The 20,257-nt window shown below is 40.4% G+C and overlaps 1 protein-coding gene across 8 annotated transcripts in view; it reads left to right on the forward strand.

Annotated features, from left to right (window-relative positions):
• The window catches only part of mctp1a (multiple C2 domains, transmembrane 1a), a 140,344-nt gene that overhangs the window by 99,403 nt on the left and 20,684 nt on the right, over nucleotides 1-20,257 (forward strand). For all 8 annotated transcript variants that reach the window (XM_078952866.1, XM_020706012.3, XM_004072648.5 and 5 more), the window contains 3 exons: nucleotides 450-569; nucleotides 7,560-7,676; nucleotides 18,769-18,825. In XM_078952866.1, coding sequence (XP_078808992.1) covers nucleotides 450-569; nucleotides 7,560-7,676; nucleotides 18,769-18,825 — 294 coding nt within the window. The remainder of the gene's footprint in view (nucleotides 1-449; nucleotides 570-7,559; nucleotides 7,677-18,768; nucleotides 18,826-20,257) is intronic.

Below are 20,257 nucleotides of genomic sequence, written 5' to 3' on the forward strand. Positions count from 1 at the left end.
TGTGGTAACTGTTGTCTTCTACTGATCCACATCCAAATATAGCCCTTTCATTTATGTAAACAAGTCCTTATATCACCAACGGTCTCATTGAAAGTCCTGTATATTTATGTCTAGATTTAAAATCCTTTCTAAAAGTATTAATTGTAACAGAAAAAGTCCCAAGATTACGCTCATGCCAATAAATATCTATTTATTGCAGATCTATTATCACAAATGTCTGCATTAGAAAAAGTTTTATCAGGTTTTGTTTTGTTTGCATGTGCTTCAGTTTAATAAACCAACATTTTTAGAGCTCTCATAGATAATTATTGTAGTTCTGTAGCCTCTCAAGGTTTTAGGATTTGAGTTTAGACAATAAAAACATTCCTAATGTAAAATACTGAAGTTTTCATTGCTGTGGTGCATTTTTAAGCTCTTATTCAGTATTAACAATTGTTTTCTTTCTACAGTTACTTTTGCACAACTTCAACCGGGTCCGACGCTGCATCATGTTCCTGATCAACACAGGCTGCTACATTAACAGCTGCTTCGAATGGGACTCTCCGCAGAGGAGCATCTGTGCTTTTGTGGTGCGTAGACGTTGCACATTTTCACCTGCACACACGCTTCCCAAGCACACGCAAACGCATTTCATTTCTGCTAATAAAGTAGAGATCCTTCACTGCTAATTTTACACTTTTAACACAAGATACTTCTAATGTTTCGAGCACAGTAAAAAGGGGCGGGGTATGAAAATAATTACTCACATCGTAAAAATAATGTGCCAGCCAGTGGATCTTGTAACTAGCTGCTCAGAGGCATTAAAAAATGCGCACACTTTGTATGAGAGCACTTAGGTCTGAAAATATCTAATTTAGTGGATTCTTCATTTTCATCTTCTTCATGCTTTGCCTTTAAATTAGGCTGCCTTTTCTGTATATCATTGAGAACTTCAATCTTTATGCTTTCTTAAAATTTGTTATCAGTTTTTGTTTGAAATAATGTTATACTTTTTATTATATCATAAAACTCTTATTGTATTTTTATTTTATTTTTTATATTTTGTATTAGTCTTGTATTAATGGGGAATCTATGCAAATATTGGTGAAACTGTGTCAACTTGTAAAAACAAAATGGACTTATTAAATTTGCTGTTGCAACACATGTAAAGCATAATCAGATTTGTTTTTCTTTTCCACTTTGCCCATATTGTCTTAAAAGCACCTTATGGCAAAAGTTTAAGTTGACATTTCCTTGCTAAAAATGAGTACGAACTGGGTGTTGAAACTTGAACATAATTGACCCTTTGATAACCGACTACGAGACAGTCCAGCTGTAATCTGTTGATGCTTTTCCGTGCACTTATGCTGTAAAGTACAAATGACAGTCTTTCCCTCCTTCCCCACCCACTGGCCTCATCCTTTCGCTCTCTGCTGTCATCTGTGTCTGGTATTAAAAGGTGAGGTGTAATTGGACGACTGAGCTATCAGTAAAAGACCTTCTCCTGCAGGGCAGTGAGTGGCAGCATTGAGGTTTCTGCGCTAAAGATGACAGAGCAGGCATTTAATCCTGTCTGTTTTAGTGTCCCCGACTTAAGTAGCTACAGGACAGGTGGACTGGCCCTGCCCCAGCCCTTTTACCGCTGCTGCATTAAGTGTCTCTGCAGCAGACATTAGCAGCAGTTGGCTCTCTGACAGCAGTTTAATCTCAGTAGAGGCTGAATGTGTGTGTTTGTACAGCAGGTCATAGTGTCATCACAAGACATGGGTCAGAAGAGACACAGTATTGATCAGTTAACATTTTCCCTTTGTGTGTGTGTGTGTGTGTGTGTGTCTGTGTGTGAGAAAGGGAGAGCTTGTGTGCGATCGCCTAGAATGCACATGTTTGCATTTTCCTTTGCATCTTTGCATCCTTGTTTCTTATCAGCTAGTGATGAATGAATGCATCTGACATAGGAAGTAGGAATTTTAAGAAATCAAGGTCAGATCTTGCCAACTTGGTCCCTTAGAAACGCACACAAACCCATTGTGTGACTCCAGAAACTCTTTGCCCTTATTTCTTAAAATGCAAACAGTGTTACACATTCATTTCTACTTCATAGATCAAACTATTCGTAATCTTCCTACTCTCACTTGTATTCAAAGTACTCCAATGATGACAAAGAATGTATCTAGGCCAAGGACAGTGTTTCATGGTTTTACAGAAATTCAGAAATGTAGGTGTCATTGTGCCCTCCCCCTCCCTCCCCCTCCATCCGATCTCCACCTTGCTCTTTTGGGAGTCTGCTAACGTAGGAGTAAGCACTTAGCTAAAAGCATCAGAGTAGTTAGCGCAGGTATTCCCTCCGTTCATTGCCATTTCTTCATTTCATTTCTCCCTTACTTTGAGAGGCCTCTTAATCACTTCGCTCATCTCTTTAAGTGGGTTTTTATGGCGGGCCATCTGGCCAAGGTGGTGCATTCACTAAAGTGTACTTCTGTGTGTGATTATGGACATGTGTCTGTACACATGTGCGTTTCTTTTTAGACAGATGTTACACTTAACTTTCCATCATGGCTGCAAGCTACAGAGATGGAGGCTGCAGGCAACTCAAGCTCTAAACGTGCAAATATGTGCACTCCATAAGAGCTGAAGCAGCCCCGGAGGGCAAATTTAGGCCCCTTTTTGTATGTTTGTCGAAACTGTGTGTACGCGCTTTTGCGTCAAATTGCAGTTGTCAAAGTGTGTCACAACACAACACTCCCTCCACAAAAAACATGCTCACATTTTTCTTCATGGTCTGTAACTCTCCTTCTGACGAGTTCTGAAATGCCAGCCGCATGTACACATCAGCCATTAGTGCCAGCTGTGGCTAGTGTGTATGTTGTGTGTTTTGTGTGAATGTGCGAAAAAGGAAAGCTATCGCATAGTCTCCCATGCAGCCTTTCACTCTCTCTCTCTCACACCCACACTGCTGTCACCCACCCATCCCGACAGTGAATCAGCCACCGTGGCAGCTTTGCCTCAGGCGTTGGCACAATGGACGGGACTGGAGTTACCTCCTGTCCTGCATGATGGGTGGTGTCTGTATCTGTGTCTGTGTATGTGTGAGTCGATGCGTCTTTTCTTTATTCCCTATCTCAGCGTCTTCTTCCGTTCTCCACACCTGCAAGCTGAGTGTCTTCCCTCGATCCATCCATCCATCCATCCATTCCCGTTCTTTTTAATCTCTCAGTCCCCTCCCTTCCCTTTACCTTGTGTACCAGAGAGTTGAGTCCATTGTCAGGTTGAACGGTGTTGGGTTCTGCTCTTCTGCTGCTGCCAGCTCTCCCCACGGCCCCTGCAAGACAAGGCTGTTATTGCCCCAGGGACCGCAGGCCTCGGCAGCTCTTCCTCCAAACAAATTTGCTGTAACTTTATCTGCAATTGGGCCCTGAATTGGGAGCAAATAGAGGCAGCTTTGTGACGCTCAGGGAAGGGCGAGGGTAGCGAGCTGGGGGTTGTTGGGGAGGCAGGGGAAATGATACCGGTCTCTTTTATGTCAAGCAAAGTAGGACTCTTATCAGGAAGAGAGCCCAGACAAGGGAGCTACTTCTAGAGGAAACTGGAGCACCTATCACCTGCTTTGCATTTAGATAAAAATTCACCCTGCTGAAATAAAAAAAGAAGGAAAAAAAAGGGAGAGACAGGTACAGAAGCAACTATTTGAGTGTGTACATGTGTGTGTTTGCACATGTCTGCCTGAGAGTTTGATAAAAACACATTGCAGAGACACCATAGCAGTCGGCACCGCACACCACTCCAGGTCTCTTTAAATTGCTCCTTTGACTCCTCTTCAAAGAAGCTCTCTAACTTTTTAAAAGTTTAAACGTCGGAAGTTCGTCTTTGCCCACAGCAAGGGACAGCTTTGAAAAGTATACTTTCACATATTACTGCTCTCCCGATCTGCGAAAACTGAAAAATAGTTGAAGTGGAGTGGCATAACTAACTGAATACCAAGTCAAGAATTTAATCACTAGAGATAGATTGAGCAAATAATAATAGTTATTGTTAAATATTTGCACACAAAGATTCCTGACTTTGACAAAGCATTTTTAGTATAATAAACTTTTAAACTTAAAAAAAACAAACTTTTAAAATATCTTTTTTTGTTTCCCCCCCCCCTTAGATCATTGTTTTTCATGTATTCTACAGTGGAACAGCAGGGGGCAGTCTAGCACCACAGAATGAGGAGTTGGTCTGGTCACTAGCAGGACAGCCTCCTTTCCTCTTGTTCTCTCAGACTTAACAGGACATCTAGTCGCTGTCTGGCAACACTTACTGCCAGCATGGAAATTGATGTAAGGGAGATAAAGGGGAACTCTGAAATCCAAACTTCAGTTTCACTCCACTGAGACAGAGCAGGGGGAAAGTTAGCCCGGTGTGTGGTAAATGTAAGCCAAAGTACTGAGTATTACCCTCCCACAGAGCTGCTCCAGAAAGCGGACAGGATGTGCATTGTGTTTGGAAACAAATAATATAATTTTTAAAGTGTCACGCTAAGTGCTTGAATAAATCATTTTGACTTTCTGCTTTGTTGACATTTTTAACGTTAGACCTTTTTGTCTTTTCCCACTGTATTTTATTTGTAAGAGGAAAAAAAAAACATAAAAGTTTATGAAAGGATTGCCATCTGACAGCCGAAACTTGTCAAAAAAATCTCCTTGTAATTGTTGTGTGTTGATAATTCACCAACTTGTAGCAGACTGATCTAATGTGATTGTTTTTTTAAACAAGGCATTTGAATTTCTGATTATGCTCAGATGTGATGTTTGCCCATTTCAAACATAGCCATAGTTATAACCACTGCTAAATCCATTTAGTAAATTTGACACACAAAAGCATATTTTCAGTTCATGACAAATGAAGTTTTGTTAAAATCTAAAAGCTCTCCACAAAAAGAAGAATAAAGAAAACAATTGTTTTTTTTTAAATGACAGAATCAATTAGCTGGAAATTATTTGGAAATGATTTCATTTTCCTACTATTATAAGTAGTTTTTTAGGAAAGCAATAAAAAAATGCTTTATTGAATCTAAAGAATCTACTTTTACACATTTACGAATAATATTTTATGTCATCTTTACTGTAAATAAAATACATTTTACTGGCCAAAATATGTTGTTTTTTTTGCACATTTTGAGCAACACAAAGTGCAAATGAAAAGTGATGCACAATGGCTGCCATGACGAAAAGCACAATGTTGCACAAAAAGAATTTATCAGATACCCTGACCTGTCATTATCCGTGCTTCTGACCACACATTAACAGATTCCCGTAGCCTACATCTGGAGCTTCATTCAGCATCTTCCCTTGCTTTTTTCCCTTCGATCCAGCCGGCTTTCATCTTTATTTTTTTTCCCTTCAATTTTTCTCCGGTCACTGACATCCACAGCAGGCTCCTTCCCACTCCCACCTCTCCAGGCTAAGAGCTTCCTATCTGCTGTACTGAGCAACGGGGGGCTGGCCGTGATCGCCTGGTCCTGGTGGAAAGGTCCAGGCACTGCGGGGCCCCACCGGTGGATGCAGAGACGATACAGAGCCGTCCATTGCTGAGTCCGGGTGTCCAGTTTCTCTCGCTGTCTGTCAAAACTTCGCCTTCAGCCACTTAAACCGAATGAGAAGTGTGTGTGTGTGTGGGGGGGGGGGGGATCACAGATTGAACAACCCCAGGCATGTAAGAAGAAAAAAGGATTTAAAAAAAAATGTATATGATTTGATCTGTTAAAATGTGGAATTTATAGTATTACCATTTTCTACAATAAGCCCAAAAGAAGACCAGAAATGACATTAGCAGGGCAAGATATGCCTGCTGTAAGTTATATTTATCTTGTGTGCGTCTATGTTCGCCAGCATGGAGTTATTTATAGGGCAAACTAAAATAGATTTAAAAGAATTAAGCTCCTTTATTTGTTTGACTGAAGTCAAGTATCTGAACCTTTACTGCGTATCGTTTAGTCTGAGATTATTGAAAGCATGATCAGTTCTTATTATCCAACATTTTGGGAAGTTAGAAAAATTGGTCTAAAGATATATAGTTTAGCAAGTTTTTCTTTGTAGAAAATCTTCAAAAAAACTTTGAAGAATTTCACTTAATGCCTTTTTATTCGAATTAATAATTGATGATTTTTAGACTGAATAAAAAAAAGTTATTTTGGTCACAGTAACATATGGCTTAATCTATTCTCTTCTTTTCTCCTCCACAACTTTTAGATTTAGGCAGAATGTTTTTTTTTATATTCAATAGTATTTTACAGTCATATTTTACATTCAACCTGCCGCCGTATTTCTGTATTTTAACATACACCCTTAATTTTTTTTCTTTTTTTTTTGCACATGAAGCCTCAAGGATTTTCAGATGCGTGTGTTTGCTCACATCGGCTCGGGCTTGCCTCTGTGTATTTATGCTGTCCTGTTTCCTGACTGGCTCCTCTCCACCAGCAGCAGACCAGCACAGAAGCGCTGGACTTCAAATTCACATCAAACTCAGAGTGCAAGCTCAAGAAGAAATTTGTGTTCACCCTTTGCATCACCAGACTTCTTTTTATTTTTGTCTTCACTCTCTTAGATGCACACAAAAATGTTGCTTTACTGCTGATAATTTCCTTTTTTTTTGTTTTCACCCAAGAATCCCGCTTTATCTTGCAATACCTTCAATTTTAGAACTGAAAGACTTGTTTAAATTCTGCAAGTTTATTCAATATCCATTTGTTTTTGCTGCATTTTAAAATGCTACATTTTCTGCTTTTTTTATTTTTCTGAACATATTTGACCTGACGATATCAAGAATGACACACGAGCTGCAATTTAACATTTTTTTAAATCGTAAACTTAAATGTGACAGAAAGCATAGAAGTGTTAGTTTGCATAATACACCATCTGAACTTTTTAGCAACAACTGGTGCAATGCCATCTCACAGCTGACTAAGTCTTGCTGGAAAATACCACGCAGCCTTTGTTAACACTTTTACTTTCCCAGCGACATCTTCTCACCGTCATTAATCTGCTAAAGAATCCTGACAAAATCAGAAATCTGGGCTTTTTTTTAGTTGATACTTTGCTTGTTTGGTGATGAGGGGGGAGGTATAGGGGTGATAGTTTTGGCAGATGGGTGCAGAAGAGGTTAGAGATGGGATGTAAGAGTCCTTTGGAGCTGTAGGCGATGGTATTGGGGCTTGGAGTGACAGGGTTAGGGACTTGGGTGGTGAGGTTTGGGAGGTCATATGCTGGAGTTTAGGGTTGAGCACCGAAGGGTCAGATTTGGCTCACTGTGTCTGAAATGGCACATGACCTCAGACTCTGGGATGATTGGCACGAAGGGAAGACGTTCTGACGGCTCTCAGTCATCATTCTCGTTGTCTTGCTCCTGAGTTTCGGGTGTAGAAACCTTTAAGGGTCAGACTGTTGGACCTCGTTGACACTAGGCCTGCCTCTTTTTATTGGACTTCTGTTCTAGTTTTTGTGTTTTTGTATTGAGTTTACGGTTCTCTTTATCCATCTTTTTCCAAAGGCAAAGAGAATGCGCATCGCTTTTTGCTAACAGCTTTTTGTCTTTTATTTCAGATGTTTGTCATCGTTGTCTGGAACTTTGAACTCTACATGGTCCCTCTGGCTTTGCTGCTGCTGTTGGCTTGGAACTACATACTTATTGCGTCGGGGAAGGATACAAGACAAGAGATGGTGAGTCACCTGAACCGTTACTGGTATCCCTCCGCTTTTCTTTCTTGTTGCTGTAGTGTATGTCTGCAAAATACAATAATATTTTTTTGTGTGAAAACATTAGCTTAATATTTTTTGATTGAAGTCCTTTTCTTTTTTTTTTAAGAAAAAATAAAAAAAAGTTGTGAATCTAAATTTTTTTTAACATAATCCCAGATTGACATCTAAATGAAAAGTAGCACACTTTTCTCAGGTTTTAAATAAAATGCACCTGCAACTTTGATCAAAAATAGAATTTATTTTTAAAAGATATTTTTGCCAAATGTCTTTTTTTTCTTTAAACTAAAAAGGAAGCAACTTGATTTTCCAGATGAGCTGCATTCTCAGTACAGTTCATGTTTCTAGCTTTTCTTTTTTGAGGCAAACGAAGAGAAAAATAATAGGCTGTCACCTTGAGCTATGTTACGCCACTTACCTGGTAGTATATTTATTTAATTCATTTATTTTTATCTCTTATACCAATTAAATGATGTCAAAGCAATGTCACGGAGAAACAGACATGTTTTAATCATGGCCAGGCACATTTGTAAGGTAGAGTGAGAGCGGACCATGGAGCGAGCGTGAACAATGAAGTGATTAATTTTAATAAAATCTTTCTTCCAAGACTCAGTCAGAAATCACCCATTTACAAAGTTCAGAGTTTCTTGTTTTTCAATGCATGTTTATATCTTTACAAGTATTATTTGGGTAAGATTCACGATGATTTAGAGACCAAGCTAAATTTGACTAACTATAAGCCAAAATATAACACCTAATCTTTGTAATTTGTTAAAAAATGCACATTTTTTGTGGACAAGCTTCTTTCATTAGTTAAACGTTATCAATGATTGTTTCAAACGTGAACACAATTGGAACCATGCAATCCTGGTGTCACCTTACAATATGAGTAGAATGTACCTTTGCTCACCTGTAGATGGCGACATTGTTTGACAAAACAAGAAATAAATAAATAAAAATCACACCTGCCTGAAGACAAAACCCAGCTTGATGAATTGTACCCGTACCTGCTGCTTGTATTCATTGTAGCATAATGACATTTTTCCCTACCTTGTGCTTCTCAGGTAAAATGAACTAACAAAGTTTGAAAATACTCACTCATTTCTCATGTGAATGAGTTTGACATCCTCCAGACAAGTATTCTTCTTTAAACCCACTGTCTAATAAGATATTTCCCCCTCCACCTGTCTCCACACCTTTTCTTTCTTTCTTTTTTTTCATAATAGTTTTTTGAATTTCTTTTTTACGTATAGCTCCAGTCAAATGTTTGTGTTCTGTTTCTGAATTACCTTCAGTCTCACCAGCTTTGGTTTAAAGTCCTTCATGTTGAATTCAGAGGACTTTTGCACCTGCTTGTAGCACAAAGCTTAATAGATCATCAAGATGAGTGTTTTTAATCATGAGAGCACTGCTGCAAAGTTTTTCATCTGACCGTCTTCATTTAAGTATCTTTCACTCTAATAAAGCCATTCAGCAGGTGCTTTAGGTGAGAGAAATCTCGCTGTTTGACAGCACTGATGTGTGGAGTGTCTGAGCTGCTGTTGTCTAAGGGAAGCTATGTGAATAAGCTGCTTCTTACAGCTTGCAGGAATGTAAGTGGAAACAATCTGCAAAAGCAAATAGGTTATAGCACTAATGTACCATCAGTGAATGTGCAGGTGGGTCTATTATTCATTAATACTTAACGTTGTGGGTGCTAGAGTGTTGTTATGATGTCTGATGATGTGTAAAGTATTACTCTTTTACTTTCCAAAATCAAGGTTAAGGCACAAAAACAGTGTGGAACAGCAGCAAACACACACACATGCACACACACACACACAACTATGCTTCATTTGTATGAGATAAATGCATCAGAGATAAAAGCTGTCTGTGTGTGTCCTCTTCGAATTGTGTGGGTATTTATCTTCTGTCTGCGTTTACAGACATTTGCACTAACCGCATATCTGATGGAAGTGGGATTAATTGACAAAGATTAGCATCATTAGTGGGTTTTTTTTTAAACTTGTTGTTTTTGCAGCATGTTGAAAAGTATTGTTTTTTTTGTTTGTTTCCCCCGTTATTGTTCTTTTGTGCATGCAGACGCTATGTACGCACATACATGAACTCGCTCCTTCAGACACAAGTATCCCCTGAGTCTTGTCCCTGTTTGTTTTTGGTTTCCCAATCTGCTCGGATGCAGTGGGGTGGAGGAGCGGGTGCGAGTGAGAGTGAGAGCACAATATCTGCGCTCCTTGCCTCCACTCCTGAATTCCAAGTCTTTATCAAAAAATAAGTCATGGCTGTCTCTCGTTTCCTTCTTGCACTTAACAGAGAACAAAAATAAACTTGCGAAGAAAACAGGGGAAAAGACTTTTAATTACTTTAAACAACACATCAAATTAAAGCATTATGCTGAGCCGAGCAAGGGGTAGCATCCAGAGCATTGCGGTTTTCTTGCAATCTGGGGTGAGGGAAGTGTCACAGATCTTACTCTGAAGCGTGAGGAAGAGGGTGAAGAGGAGGAGAAAATAAAGGGGAGAAAAGCAGTCACTTGAGTACAGACTTCCTAATGAACTGACCCTGATTCATCTGATGGGTTCAATGTGGAGAGCCTTTCTCTGGTTTTACACCGCAGCCACAGTCCTGTCTGTATCACGTAAACAAACACAGCGTTCTCTGTGCGCAGTAATTCTCCACTCAGGGTCACTTACTGTTGTGTGGTTACATGCTGCTCTGCAAACAGAACCCAGATCAGCGCCTTTTACCCTAGCCCCAACCTTGACCAGAACCTGTGAAGCAGTCAGAGCATTTTTAGAACAGTGATTATTGGAGGCACCTCACCACTGAGGTCCCCGACCTCTTCTCTTATCATGTAGCACTCTGACCCGTGAATGTTGACCCCTGAACACCGTTAACTGACCTTTGTCTCACACTGGAACGTGTTCACTGAAACGAATCAAAGAAAATGCTTTTAAATCTTTTTTGAAAAATGCTTTTAATTTATGCGGTGCATGGATATTTTCTGGCCACATTTGTTTTTTGCATTCAGCACTTGGTGTAAGTTATAATGACACAAGTTGCCTCTTTTCATTTTTTTTTTTTTTTTTGGAAACCTCAAACATTCTCGACCAGAAATGCATAAAATATATAACTTGTATGCAAAACCACCACACACCACCACAAATTCTATTTGATGCCTTTGCCTTTTTTCATTGTTTTGTTCTGCATTTGTAACTCAATGAGAAACTTAAACGAAGAAAACATCATAGCAGCTAATCTCTGATCAGAGGTTATGTTTCTACAGACTTCTTTAACAATGTGCTGGAATGACTAGACAAAAGGGAAAACATTTGACCTTAGTCTAAACCAGGGGTCGGGAACCTATGGCTCGCGAGCCATATATGGCTCTTTTGATGGTCACATGTGGCTCGCAGACAAATCCTTAATTATACTTTTTTTTTCATTAGACCAGTCCTTCCCGGGCGCGATGCGATGCCAGAGGCGCGCAGTAGTAGCGGTGCTTAGAGAGAAAAATCTGCGCCAGCATTATCAGTTTACTATTATCTATTATTTCACAGAGTTTGTACCAGCCGGAAACCTGTGAATTGCCGTGCCTAAAACGGCGCGCTCCCGTCTTTGAGAAAGAGCGCGCAGTTTCGGGGACGGGATGTGTGAGGAAGAAAGCAGAGGGTGGGGGTGGGGGGACAGGCAACAGGGGAATCGCGCAGGGATAGTAAAAAACCCGCTGTCCGTCACTCACTGCAGCGTGTGAGTGTGTGTTTGGTTCCATGTCTGTCTCACATCTAAAGAACATTCAGACCTAAGATCACGTTTAAAGTCTCAACGCCTGCATGAAGCAGAAACTCACCACGTATCAAGCAGACTAGACCATCAGCAAAACTACCACGAGAAATACTCATCATTTATTAACAACAGCATAATGATGTTAAAAAGAATCCAGAGACTTATTGTACTTTAAAAATGTTGAAATTACATCAAATGCACACATTCACTTGTATATTTAGTTTTAAACATATTGTCGCGGTCTGAGTTGGATGGCTGTTGGGCCGCGTTAAAAGTTCTGGAGTTCATGGTGGAACGCATCAAGCAGAGATCTGATTGGCCCTCAGTCCTGTCGCTCAGCCTGTTGTTAGGGAGTTTGGACCAATGGGGTTCAGCTATGGGCCGAATAAGGGAAATGGAGGGCTGATGCGGCAGTGAGAGAATATAAAGTTGGGAGAAGCGCTCTCTCTCGTCTCGGCGGGAGAGATTCAGGAGTTGCTGAATTAATTGTACGGCGTTTGTTGCGGTCTGCAGTCACCAGAATAAAGAACCTGAAAAGAGGTTAAGTCTCCGTGGCTCAGTGTGGGAAAGGGACACTACATTATTGCATGGCTCTTTTGAAATTACATTTAAAAATATGTGGCGTTTATGGCTCTCTTGGCCAAAAAGGTTCCCGACCCCTGGTCTAAACCTTACCTACAAGACATAAACTAAAAAAAAAAAAAATAAGTCACTCCGGCTTCATCTCACAGTTCCAAAACATGCTTCAGAGTGTGCTAGGTAAATGTGTGGCCCTGCGACAGACTGGCGACTTGACCAGGGTGTACCCCCCCCCCCCCCCCCCCCCCCCCCCCGCCTTTGCCTGACAGTAGCAGGGATGGGTATCAGCACCCATTCATTAAGAAAATGGATGAATGGATGGATGGATGGATGATAATTTAAAGTTTAAAAAGTTGTAACTGCTCAATAAAAATTTTGAAATTAGACTAGTCTACAAATCAAGTCTACAAATCTTTACACACAGCATCTGCACTAAATCAGAATGTTAAACTTGTCGTTAGCTATAGTTTTGCTTTAACTAAGCAGAAAGTATTTATTAAAAAAAATAGTTTCACTATCAAACTAGAAGCAGCTTTTGTTTATTGAACCTAACTGTAAGAAATTTACTACAACAATTCTAGATTTACCGTAGGTATTTTTTGATCCTTTACAAAGAATCTAAATCTTTTAACTGCCTTTTCTGAATCCACGAAGGACTTGTCCATTAGAAACAATCTAATGTAATGCACTTTTATGGTGCTTGGCTTCATTTTTACGTATATAGTATATTATTAGTGTATAGCTCATGGGTCCATCCTCAGCTGGTATAAAGGAAGCTGCCACGCTGCATGAATTTTTCAACATAATGAAGAAATCCCAGCTTAGGGAGGAAGAAATCTTCAAGATACTTGAGCACTCATGAGTACAGCTTTAACGTGTTAAGGGCAAGTTTATATATATATATATATATATATATATATATATATATATATATATATATATATATATATATATATATATATATATATATATATATATGAGACAATGTAACTGACGATGTAATTGATATTGTGCCTTACTGCTCTTTTACCCCCAAAAAAGTGCTCACCGGATGCTTTCAAGGTGTTTCTTTCGATGCAGGCAGCTGCAGGAGTTACATATGGAAAAGGTGATGTTTCCTTCTGCCGCAGAATGACGGGCAATTAAGTCTCGTCACACTAAAGGACCATCCTCTTTATCCCGTGCTTTAGACCATTACATTGATTCACCCAATGGATCCACCAACCCATTACGGAAGAGTAGACCGTAATGGGCTGAAGATACTTCACACTAAGAGACGTGCTTACACTGGCAAGAAAGCTGAATAATTTTCACCCATTTTAGAAGTTAGCATCTCTATAAAAACATAATTCTGATTTACCTTGTGATGGGTTTCCTTTTGGCTGTGTTCATTGATTTATAAAAGTAAATCTATATTTATTTGGGCTGTAAAATTGTCAGATTGTTCTTAAATATCTGAACTCTTTTAGAACCTAACTTAATCACTATCTTTATATTTTTTATTTTCTCCCATATTGTACATCTCCTAAGCCTTTACTGTATCTCAGAACACACAGTCTTGACATCTGCCCTCATTAAAGGCCTTGGAGAATGCAGGTAGAGAGGAGTAAATATCAGGAAAACTGAAAGAAAAAGAGGAAACACTGCCTATTATACCACATCTCCTACAGAAAGTCACACCTCCACTTTTCCCCATAAGAACGCAACTCGGGAAAGACAAGGAGAATGAGAAAGGAAGATGGAGTGGGCGCAGGAGACAGAAAAAGACAGAGAGGCATTCTTAGAGACGGAGTGACGGCAAGACAGAGGCAGAGGAAAGCAGCTGTGGATGGCAGGCACTCCTCAGTGCAGAGTCAGACATGGCAGTTGGTGACAGGTGACAAAATCAAAAGGTCATGTCACTTTTAACTGGGAGCTCCTGTGCCCCGCTGATTTCCCCCGTGCCGCCCCGGCATCAGCGCCGCTCATCTCTGCTCCATTCACCGCCTCTCTGTCTCTGCTAAACTGGCAGCTAGGATAGCAGGCTGGCAGGCAGAAAGACAAGCATCGGGCATAGTTTGAAGCAGGACGGGAGCATCAGGGAGGCTGATGCACCATCCTCCCGGTTTCCTTTTTCATCACCTTGCCCCCCTCCCCCCATTTTTCTGTAACTTCCTTCATCGCAATGAACCTTTGCAAGCATCTGCGCACTTTGTAAACAGCAGTGACACTTCAGGGTTTGTTATTGTTTTCTTCTGTAAGCCACATCCACTGTAGCTGTTTGCCTGCGTTTCAGTTTGAACCTTGAACTGAAGTCTGGTTGGCAGATGTGTGCAGTTGCGCTGAGTAGATTGGACATCAGTTTAGCACTCAAGCCAGAAGAAGAGGACAAGAGTGTCTGACATAAACAAACATCTCATTTTATTGACTTTCACTCATTTGTGCTGAGGGAGCCTTTAGGAAAATGTGGAAAACCTGCCTAATTTCTGTGTGAACATTCATCATCAAAAGAAAAATGTAAAAGTCTTACTTAGTAACATTAAACTCCATCTTTACAAATTCCGGAAAAAATGTGTTAATATACAGCTGCCCTTTTTACCCCCCACCACCAGCTTCCGGCTCTGATAGCACCCTGGCTTCAACCCTATCTAGCCCCCCTACTGGGTGAGCCCTGGCTTGGGCAGTGCAGATGGAAAGGCCCCCCTCTGAGGGCCACAGCTTTGACAGCTTGTGAAGGGTCTGTGTGGGTCAGTCTGGCTCAGCCTTATCAGACACACAGCTCTCCCTCAGTCTGCAACATACACACACAGACACACACTCATGGACAGTGCATACCAAGTAGGGCCTTGAGATCCCCCAGCCAGCCACTCTGCCAAACCTCAGCAGCTGGAGAGGTTAAACCCCCTCACGTATCAAAGAGGGAAAACAGCAGGAGAACGAAGGGAGGGAGCGATAGAGGAATGGGAGAAAAAAGAGGGGAAAAAGTATATCTTCATGTTCACCTGGATGTCTGCCTAGGAATCAATTCCCCCTGTGGCTGTCATTGCGAAGGTGAGGAGGGGGAATGGTGGAATTCACTCCAGCCGGGGAGAAAGAGGGCTGAGTTAAGAGGCATTTAGGTGGGAGGGTTAGAATGATGCTGGTAGTTAAGACTGTAGACTTGTATTTCCTCTGTGGAATGAAGGTTGGTTCTCGATTGAGTCGGATTCTTTAGGTTTGGCCTGTAAAACAAAAACTCTCTTCTTCCCTTTTTTTAATCCAATTTTTAATCAAAACACTTACGAACATTATATATTTATATAAAGTTTTTTTCGTGTGATAGTTAACTTAATATTCTATTTGGATCAATTATATGTTCAGTCGGGTGTAGCCATAGCACAGTCATTTAAACCTGCACATCCATCCATCCATCCATCTATCCATCCATGACAACGGACATCAGGCATGATACAGCATTCCTGATGCCCCCCCCCCCAATGTAATGGCCTGCAAAAATCCACAATTAGCATAAGAAATAAAATAAAAATAAAAAGGTAAATGAATAAACAAATAAAACCACAATATTTAAAAGATGAACAAGTAAAAAAAAAAAAATTTCTAAGATAAAATAAAAACGCAAGGACTGACCAACAGAAAGATGAAGAAATAGTCAGACAGACATAAAAAGAAGGGAAAAAAGCCCAGTGTTTAGGCTGGCTAATTCCTGTCTTGATGGATGACAATTTCTTAAACTGAAAGTAAAATTGCAAGGGTCAGGGCCACTACATGACTCATTAATTTAAGTCAAGAAGCTCACGTCTATCATTGAAGACACACTAAGGAGGCTGTGGGAATGCAGAACCTCCTTAAAAAATAAAAGAAAAATGAAAAATGTTCCTTTTGTTTATAACATCAGAAACTGTTAATTGTGGTAAATGCATTTTGTTTCTGAGTTTATGTCTGACTCAACACCAAAGCCACGAATTATCAGTAAAACATTTTCAAGAAGTGTCAAGCATCAAGTGTAATAAGCTAATGGCCATCGAAGGTTTTCTCAAGAGCAAAACGGTATTAAACCAGCTTTTTAGTGGTTTTACTCAACTGCTGCACTAGTTCATTAGTCTTGTTTCTGAGGAGCTGCCACAGATACTCAAGAAAAAACCTGCTCAGTCATATCTAACAGCTTAAAAACTATACAAAAATTAAAGAGAAAAAATGTCAGTCTTCCTGCAGAAGTTATGATGGGAGGAGGCACGTTTGAGTTAGGGCTAACCAGATGCATGCATGCTTTCAAAACCATGTGAACTCTCAATGTCACCATCTCCATGTGCATTCTTTATGCAGTTTATGTTATCACCATCTCCTGTATGTATTTAGAGGGCACAGTGTAATCTGTAAAAGTAGCCTGCATTATCCCTGTGTTATTTGATTTTGAATGGGTCTGAATACGTTAATCCCCCACCTATATGGAACTGACAGGAACGGCTCTGCGGGCTATGTGAGCCTGATCCCGTCGACAGCATGGCTTTGATGCTGCGGCGGTGTAATGATAGTTATTCAAACAACAAGATAATAGGGCGATAAGCAGACAAATGATATCATGCACCAAAAAGGTCTTAGAAAGAGGAAAGAATGGGACAAATGGAGGCAGAAGGAGAGGAGGAAAGAGAGACGTTTGAAATTCATTGGCTGCGCTGAAGGTAATTTATATCCTCTCTTAGAGAGACAGTAGCTTCAGTGTGTGCATTTAGCCGTGGCAATCTTCAGGGCAGATGATATGTTCCATGTCGCTTTATTTATTAATTTTACACTGTGTCTCTTTGCAGGAAACATGACTGCTCTCTGTAACCAGAGGCAAGAGCAGAGCAGAGAGCAGAGGCAGACAAACGACTCTATCACTCTCTCTGTCTCTGTAGGTCATGCTTCTCCAGCCAGCTTATGCTCATTCCTATTGTTTAAAGTTTGCAGCTTGTGCCAGCCGTGCCCTAGTAAAGACTCTGTGTGGAGGACTCTATTATGCTTGTGACTTGGCATGGGTTAAAGGATTTGAGAGGAACCATGATGTCTTTTTAAACAGTTCATTTGTTTTGGAGATGCCAGACGGCTTTTGTTTTACAGTATCGTGTAAACATCTTTTGCATTTGTTGAGTGCAAGAATTCCCTCTCCGGTGTTTGTTCAATCTGCTGCTGGATGTATTCTGTATCAATAAAAAGATTGTCAATCGTGAACTGTCAAGCTTATTTGTCTAGACGTTGATGGAGTCACTGCGAACCGGGAATAACCGATTGTGATGCGGTCGGTTAAAATGTGGAGAGTGCATCCACAAACAACACTTTACCCAAGTGATTCGGAGCTATTGATAGAGGCGGCACACACAAGTACACACACTATTGATTTTACCCTCTCAACTCTGCTGTTCTGAACTCCTCTTTGTTTGTGTGGGAAGCTGCATTTACATAAGAGGCTTATGTCAGCCGGCACATAGTTCCCCCCCCTTATTCCAGTGAAAAACAAAAAAAGCACAAAAGCTATTGTCTTGTTGAGTAATGATTTTTGGATTTCTCCAAAACTAGTTTGTGTCGTTCTGTGGGTGAAGGTTGGTTCTCAAATAAGGGACCAATAAAGATTTACTGGGAGTTGCTTCCAGGGGAATGTAAAATGAGGTTGACAGCTGTATTGCTTATTAAACGGATGTTTGTCTTTTTTAAGCGAGAAGCAGTATTCTGACCTTGTAGTAATGATTTGTTCAGATTTTACTTTTTGATTTGATGTTTTTGGTGTTTTTTAACATGTTCTCGGGGCATTTTCCTCATAATGGAGGACATGTATAAAGATATATATAAAGTCTATTTCTTTATTCAAATCATTGTGTATCAGAAGCACACGAAAAAATGCAGTTGGAAAAAGCCTGTAGGTGTGACGTAGCAGCTGCAACAAGAGTGCCACCAGTTCCCTGCTTCGCTTCATTCTGATGCATGCGCTTTATTGGCATTCCTCTTTCTGTTGATGTAAATTGTAAAAACTACACTTTTAATGTGCTACTGCAGGGTGGCTCTGCCAGGCACTATTTCTTTTGTGCCATACAGTATGCCTCTTGGTGTCTCGTGGCTCCAGCAGTAACACCAGCTCCGTTTTCATCGGTTGTGCACCACTGAAGCAAATAGTTGCCTTTCTTTGTGCCTTTCTCTTTGAGCTTAAGGCTCTTTTCTGTCTCTCTCCCACAAAGCATCACCTTTGGGAGAAATAACAAACAGGTGAGAGGACAGAAAGTGGAGGCACAGGTCAGGGAGGTCAGAGGATACGGCGCAGAATCAAAAAAAAGGCTGTCGTCTGGTCCCTGTGACCAGTGTTAAACTCCACTGTTTTTGTCAAAAAGTCATTTGACTGGTTGAATGGAATTTAATCCTCAGCTCACTGAAATTCAAAGCGCCAGCATTTGCTTGCACTTTCAGAAGTGTCAACATACTTGAACAACAGAATGTGTCTAAAATTAAAATTCTTCTTCAGGACTCTTTTGAAGCTCATGACATATTATGAGATGAGCTATCTGCATGCTCTCCACGCTCATTAACAAACTGCAGCCAAACATAAGCAGAACCAATCTGCTTTAATGTGACTCTTTTGCTTTTCTGATGATGTTAACCCTATGTTATCTCGTGTTTATCTAACGCACAAACATTTTTTTTCTCTTTCTTGTTTTTTCTTCTTCTTCTTCTTCTTTCTCTGCTACAGCAAGTAGTAGAGGACCTGCTGGAGGATGAGGATGAGGAGTTTGACAAAGATGACAAGGTAATTATGTCTCATGTCTGGGATGCACACACATATACACACATATTGCCTCAGGAAGGGCTGACACTGTTTCACAGACCGAAAACAGACTAGAGAAATGACTCCATCTTTTCCTCCCCTTGTCACCGCCTGGGGCACAAACACATGTTCACAGATGGTACAACCTTTTAACCTTTTTTTAAAAGTTATTTCTGCTGGTAAACACACTGCACATCCCCAAAATGCAGTATTTGTTTCATTTAATGCATTTCAAATGCATTTGATGCACCTTTCTAATATTTTCCTTCTTACAAACCACTATATTTGACTTCTGTTTGTGCTTCACGCCGTTCTTCCTGGGAACATTCCCCCCATATAAAGCGCTTAGTTAGCTATTTAGGTTCATTCACTGCCCCTTTATGTCCCAGTAAAACAGCATCTGGGCTTGTCCAGACACTATCAGGTAACAACAGGTGGCTGCTTTACTGCCTCCGCTCGTTTACACCGCAGGAACAACTACTGAAACAAACGCCACTGAACAGGGTAGTAGTGCCTTTCCGATGCCACACATGGGAGGGGTAATTGAAATGATCTAGCGCTCTATCCACCCACTGTGCTGCACGTCTTTTTCTTCTGTGATTCAATTTTAAATATCTGCAATTTACTGTCTGACATTAAAAGTTTCAGGACTCTAAGGGAAACAGCTCAGTAACTTTGCATCTTGAACATTACTAAACCATGCGATGAAGTACATTCAGACTGTAGGATGGGGTATTTGGGCTGCTATGTGTTTAAAACATTTTTTTGAATTTCTTTGAGCAGTTGGAGACTTGCCTGCAACAGCATTTGCGCCACAAGGGTTTGCATTGGGAACTGCAGAAAAAGGGTTAATAACCACATTTATTGTGCAGATGGTCAAACATTCATTCCACTATTAAGTCTGCCAGTCAAGCAATCAGTCAGGCTGGAAGCCAGCTTGGTGATGAGCACACATAGATATGGGGCATTACATCCTCTCCCACCGTGATGCAGAAGTAAAGTTTTGTGGCTGTGAAGTTGCACTTCTGTAATGCACAGGAGAGGCAGGCACTGACTAAAGATATTCACAAGACAACCTTGAACCTTTTTTTGCTCCTTCTTTACATGTGTCCTTCTTCATTGCATTTCGTCCCTTCCCTCAGGAAAAATAAATAAAAGTACAGGCATTTGAAAAGCTGTAGATTATATGAAATATAATTTGGACTTTCATATTGAAATGAGGTGCAGAGGCAGCTTATGTGGCCTCAGTTAGATTTGGTTCCAAACTGATTATTCCAAATAAGAAGGCCTTGCTCTCTGTTCACACAGGGCTGGGATGCTGGATAGCACAGCTTCCACAAAGACTACAATTTACCAACTCTGGCTTCATACATTTTGATCTATTGCTCTTCTCAGCTGTTAGCATTCCATTTAA

This window comes from Oryzias latipes, chromosome 9, assembly GCF_053564925.1.
Source record: "Oryzias latipes strain Hd-rR chromosome 9, Olatipes_Hd-rR_3.1".
Classification (NCBI taxonomy): domain Eukaryota; kingdom Metazoa; phylum Chordata; class Actinopteri; order Beloniformes; family Adrianichthyidae; genus Oryzias; species Oryzias latipes.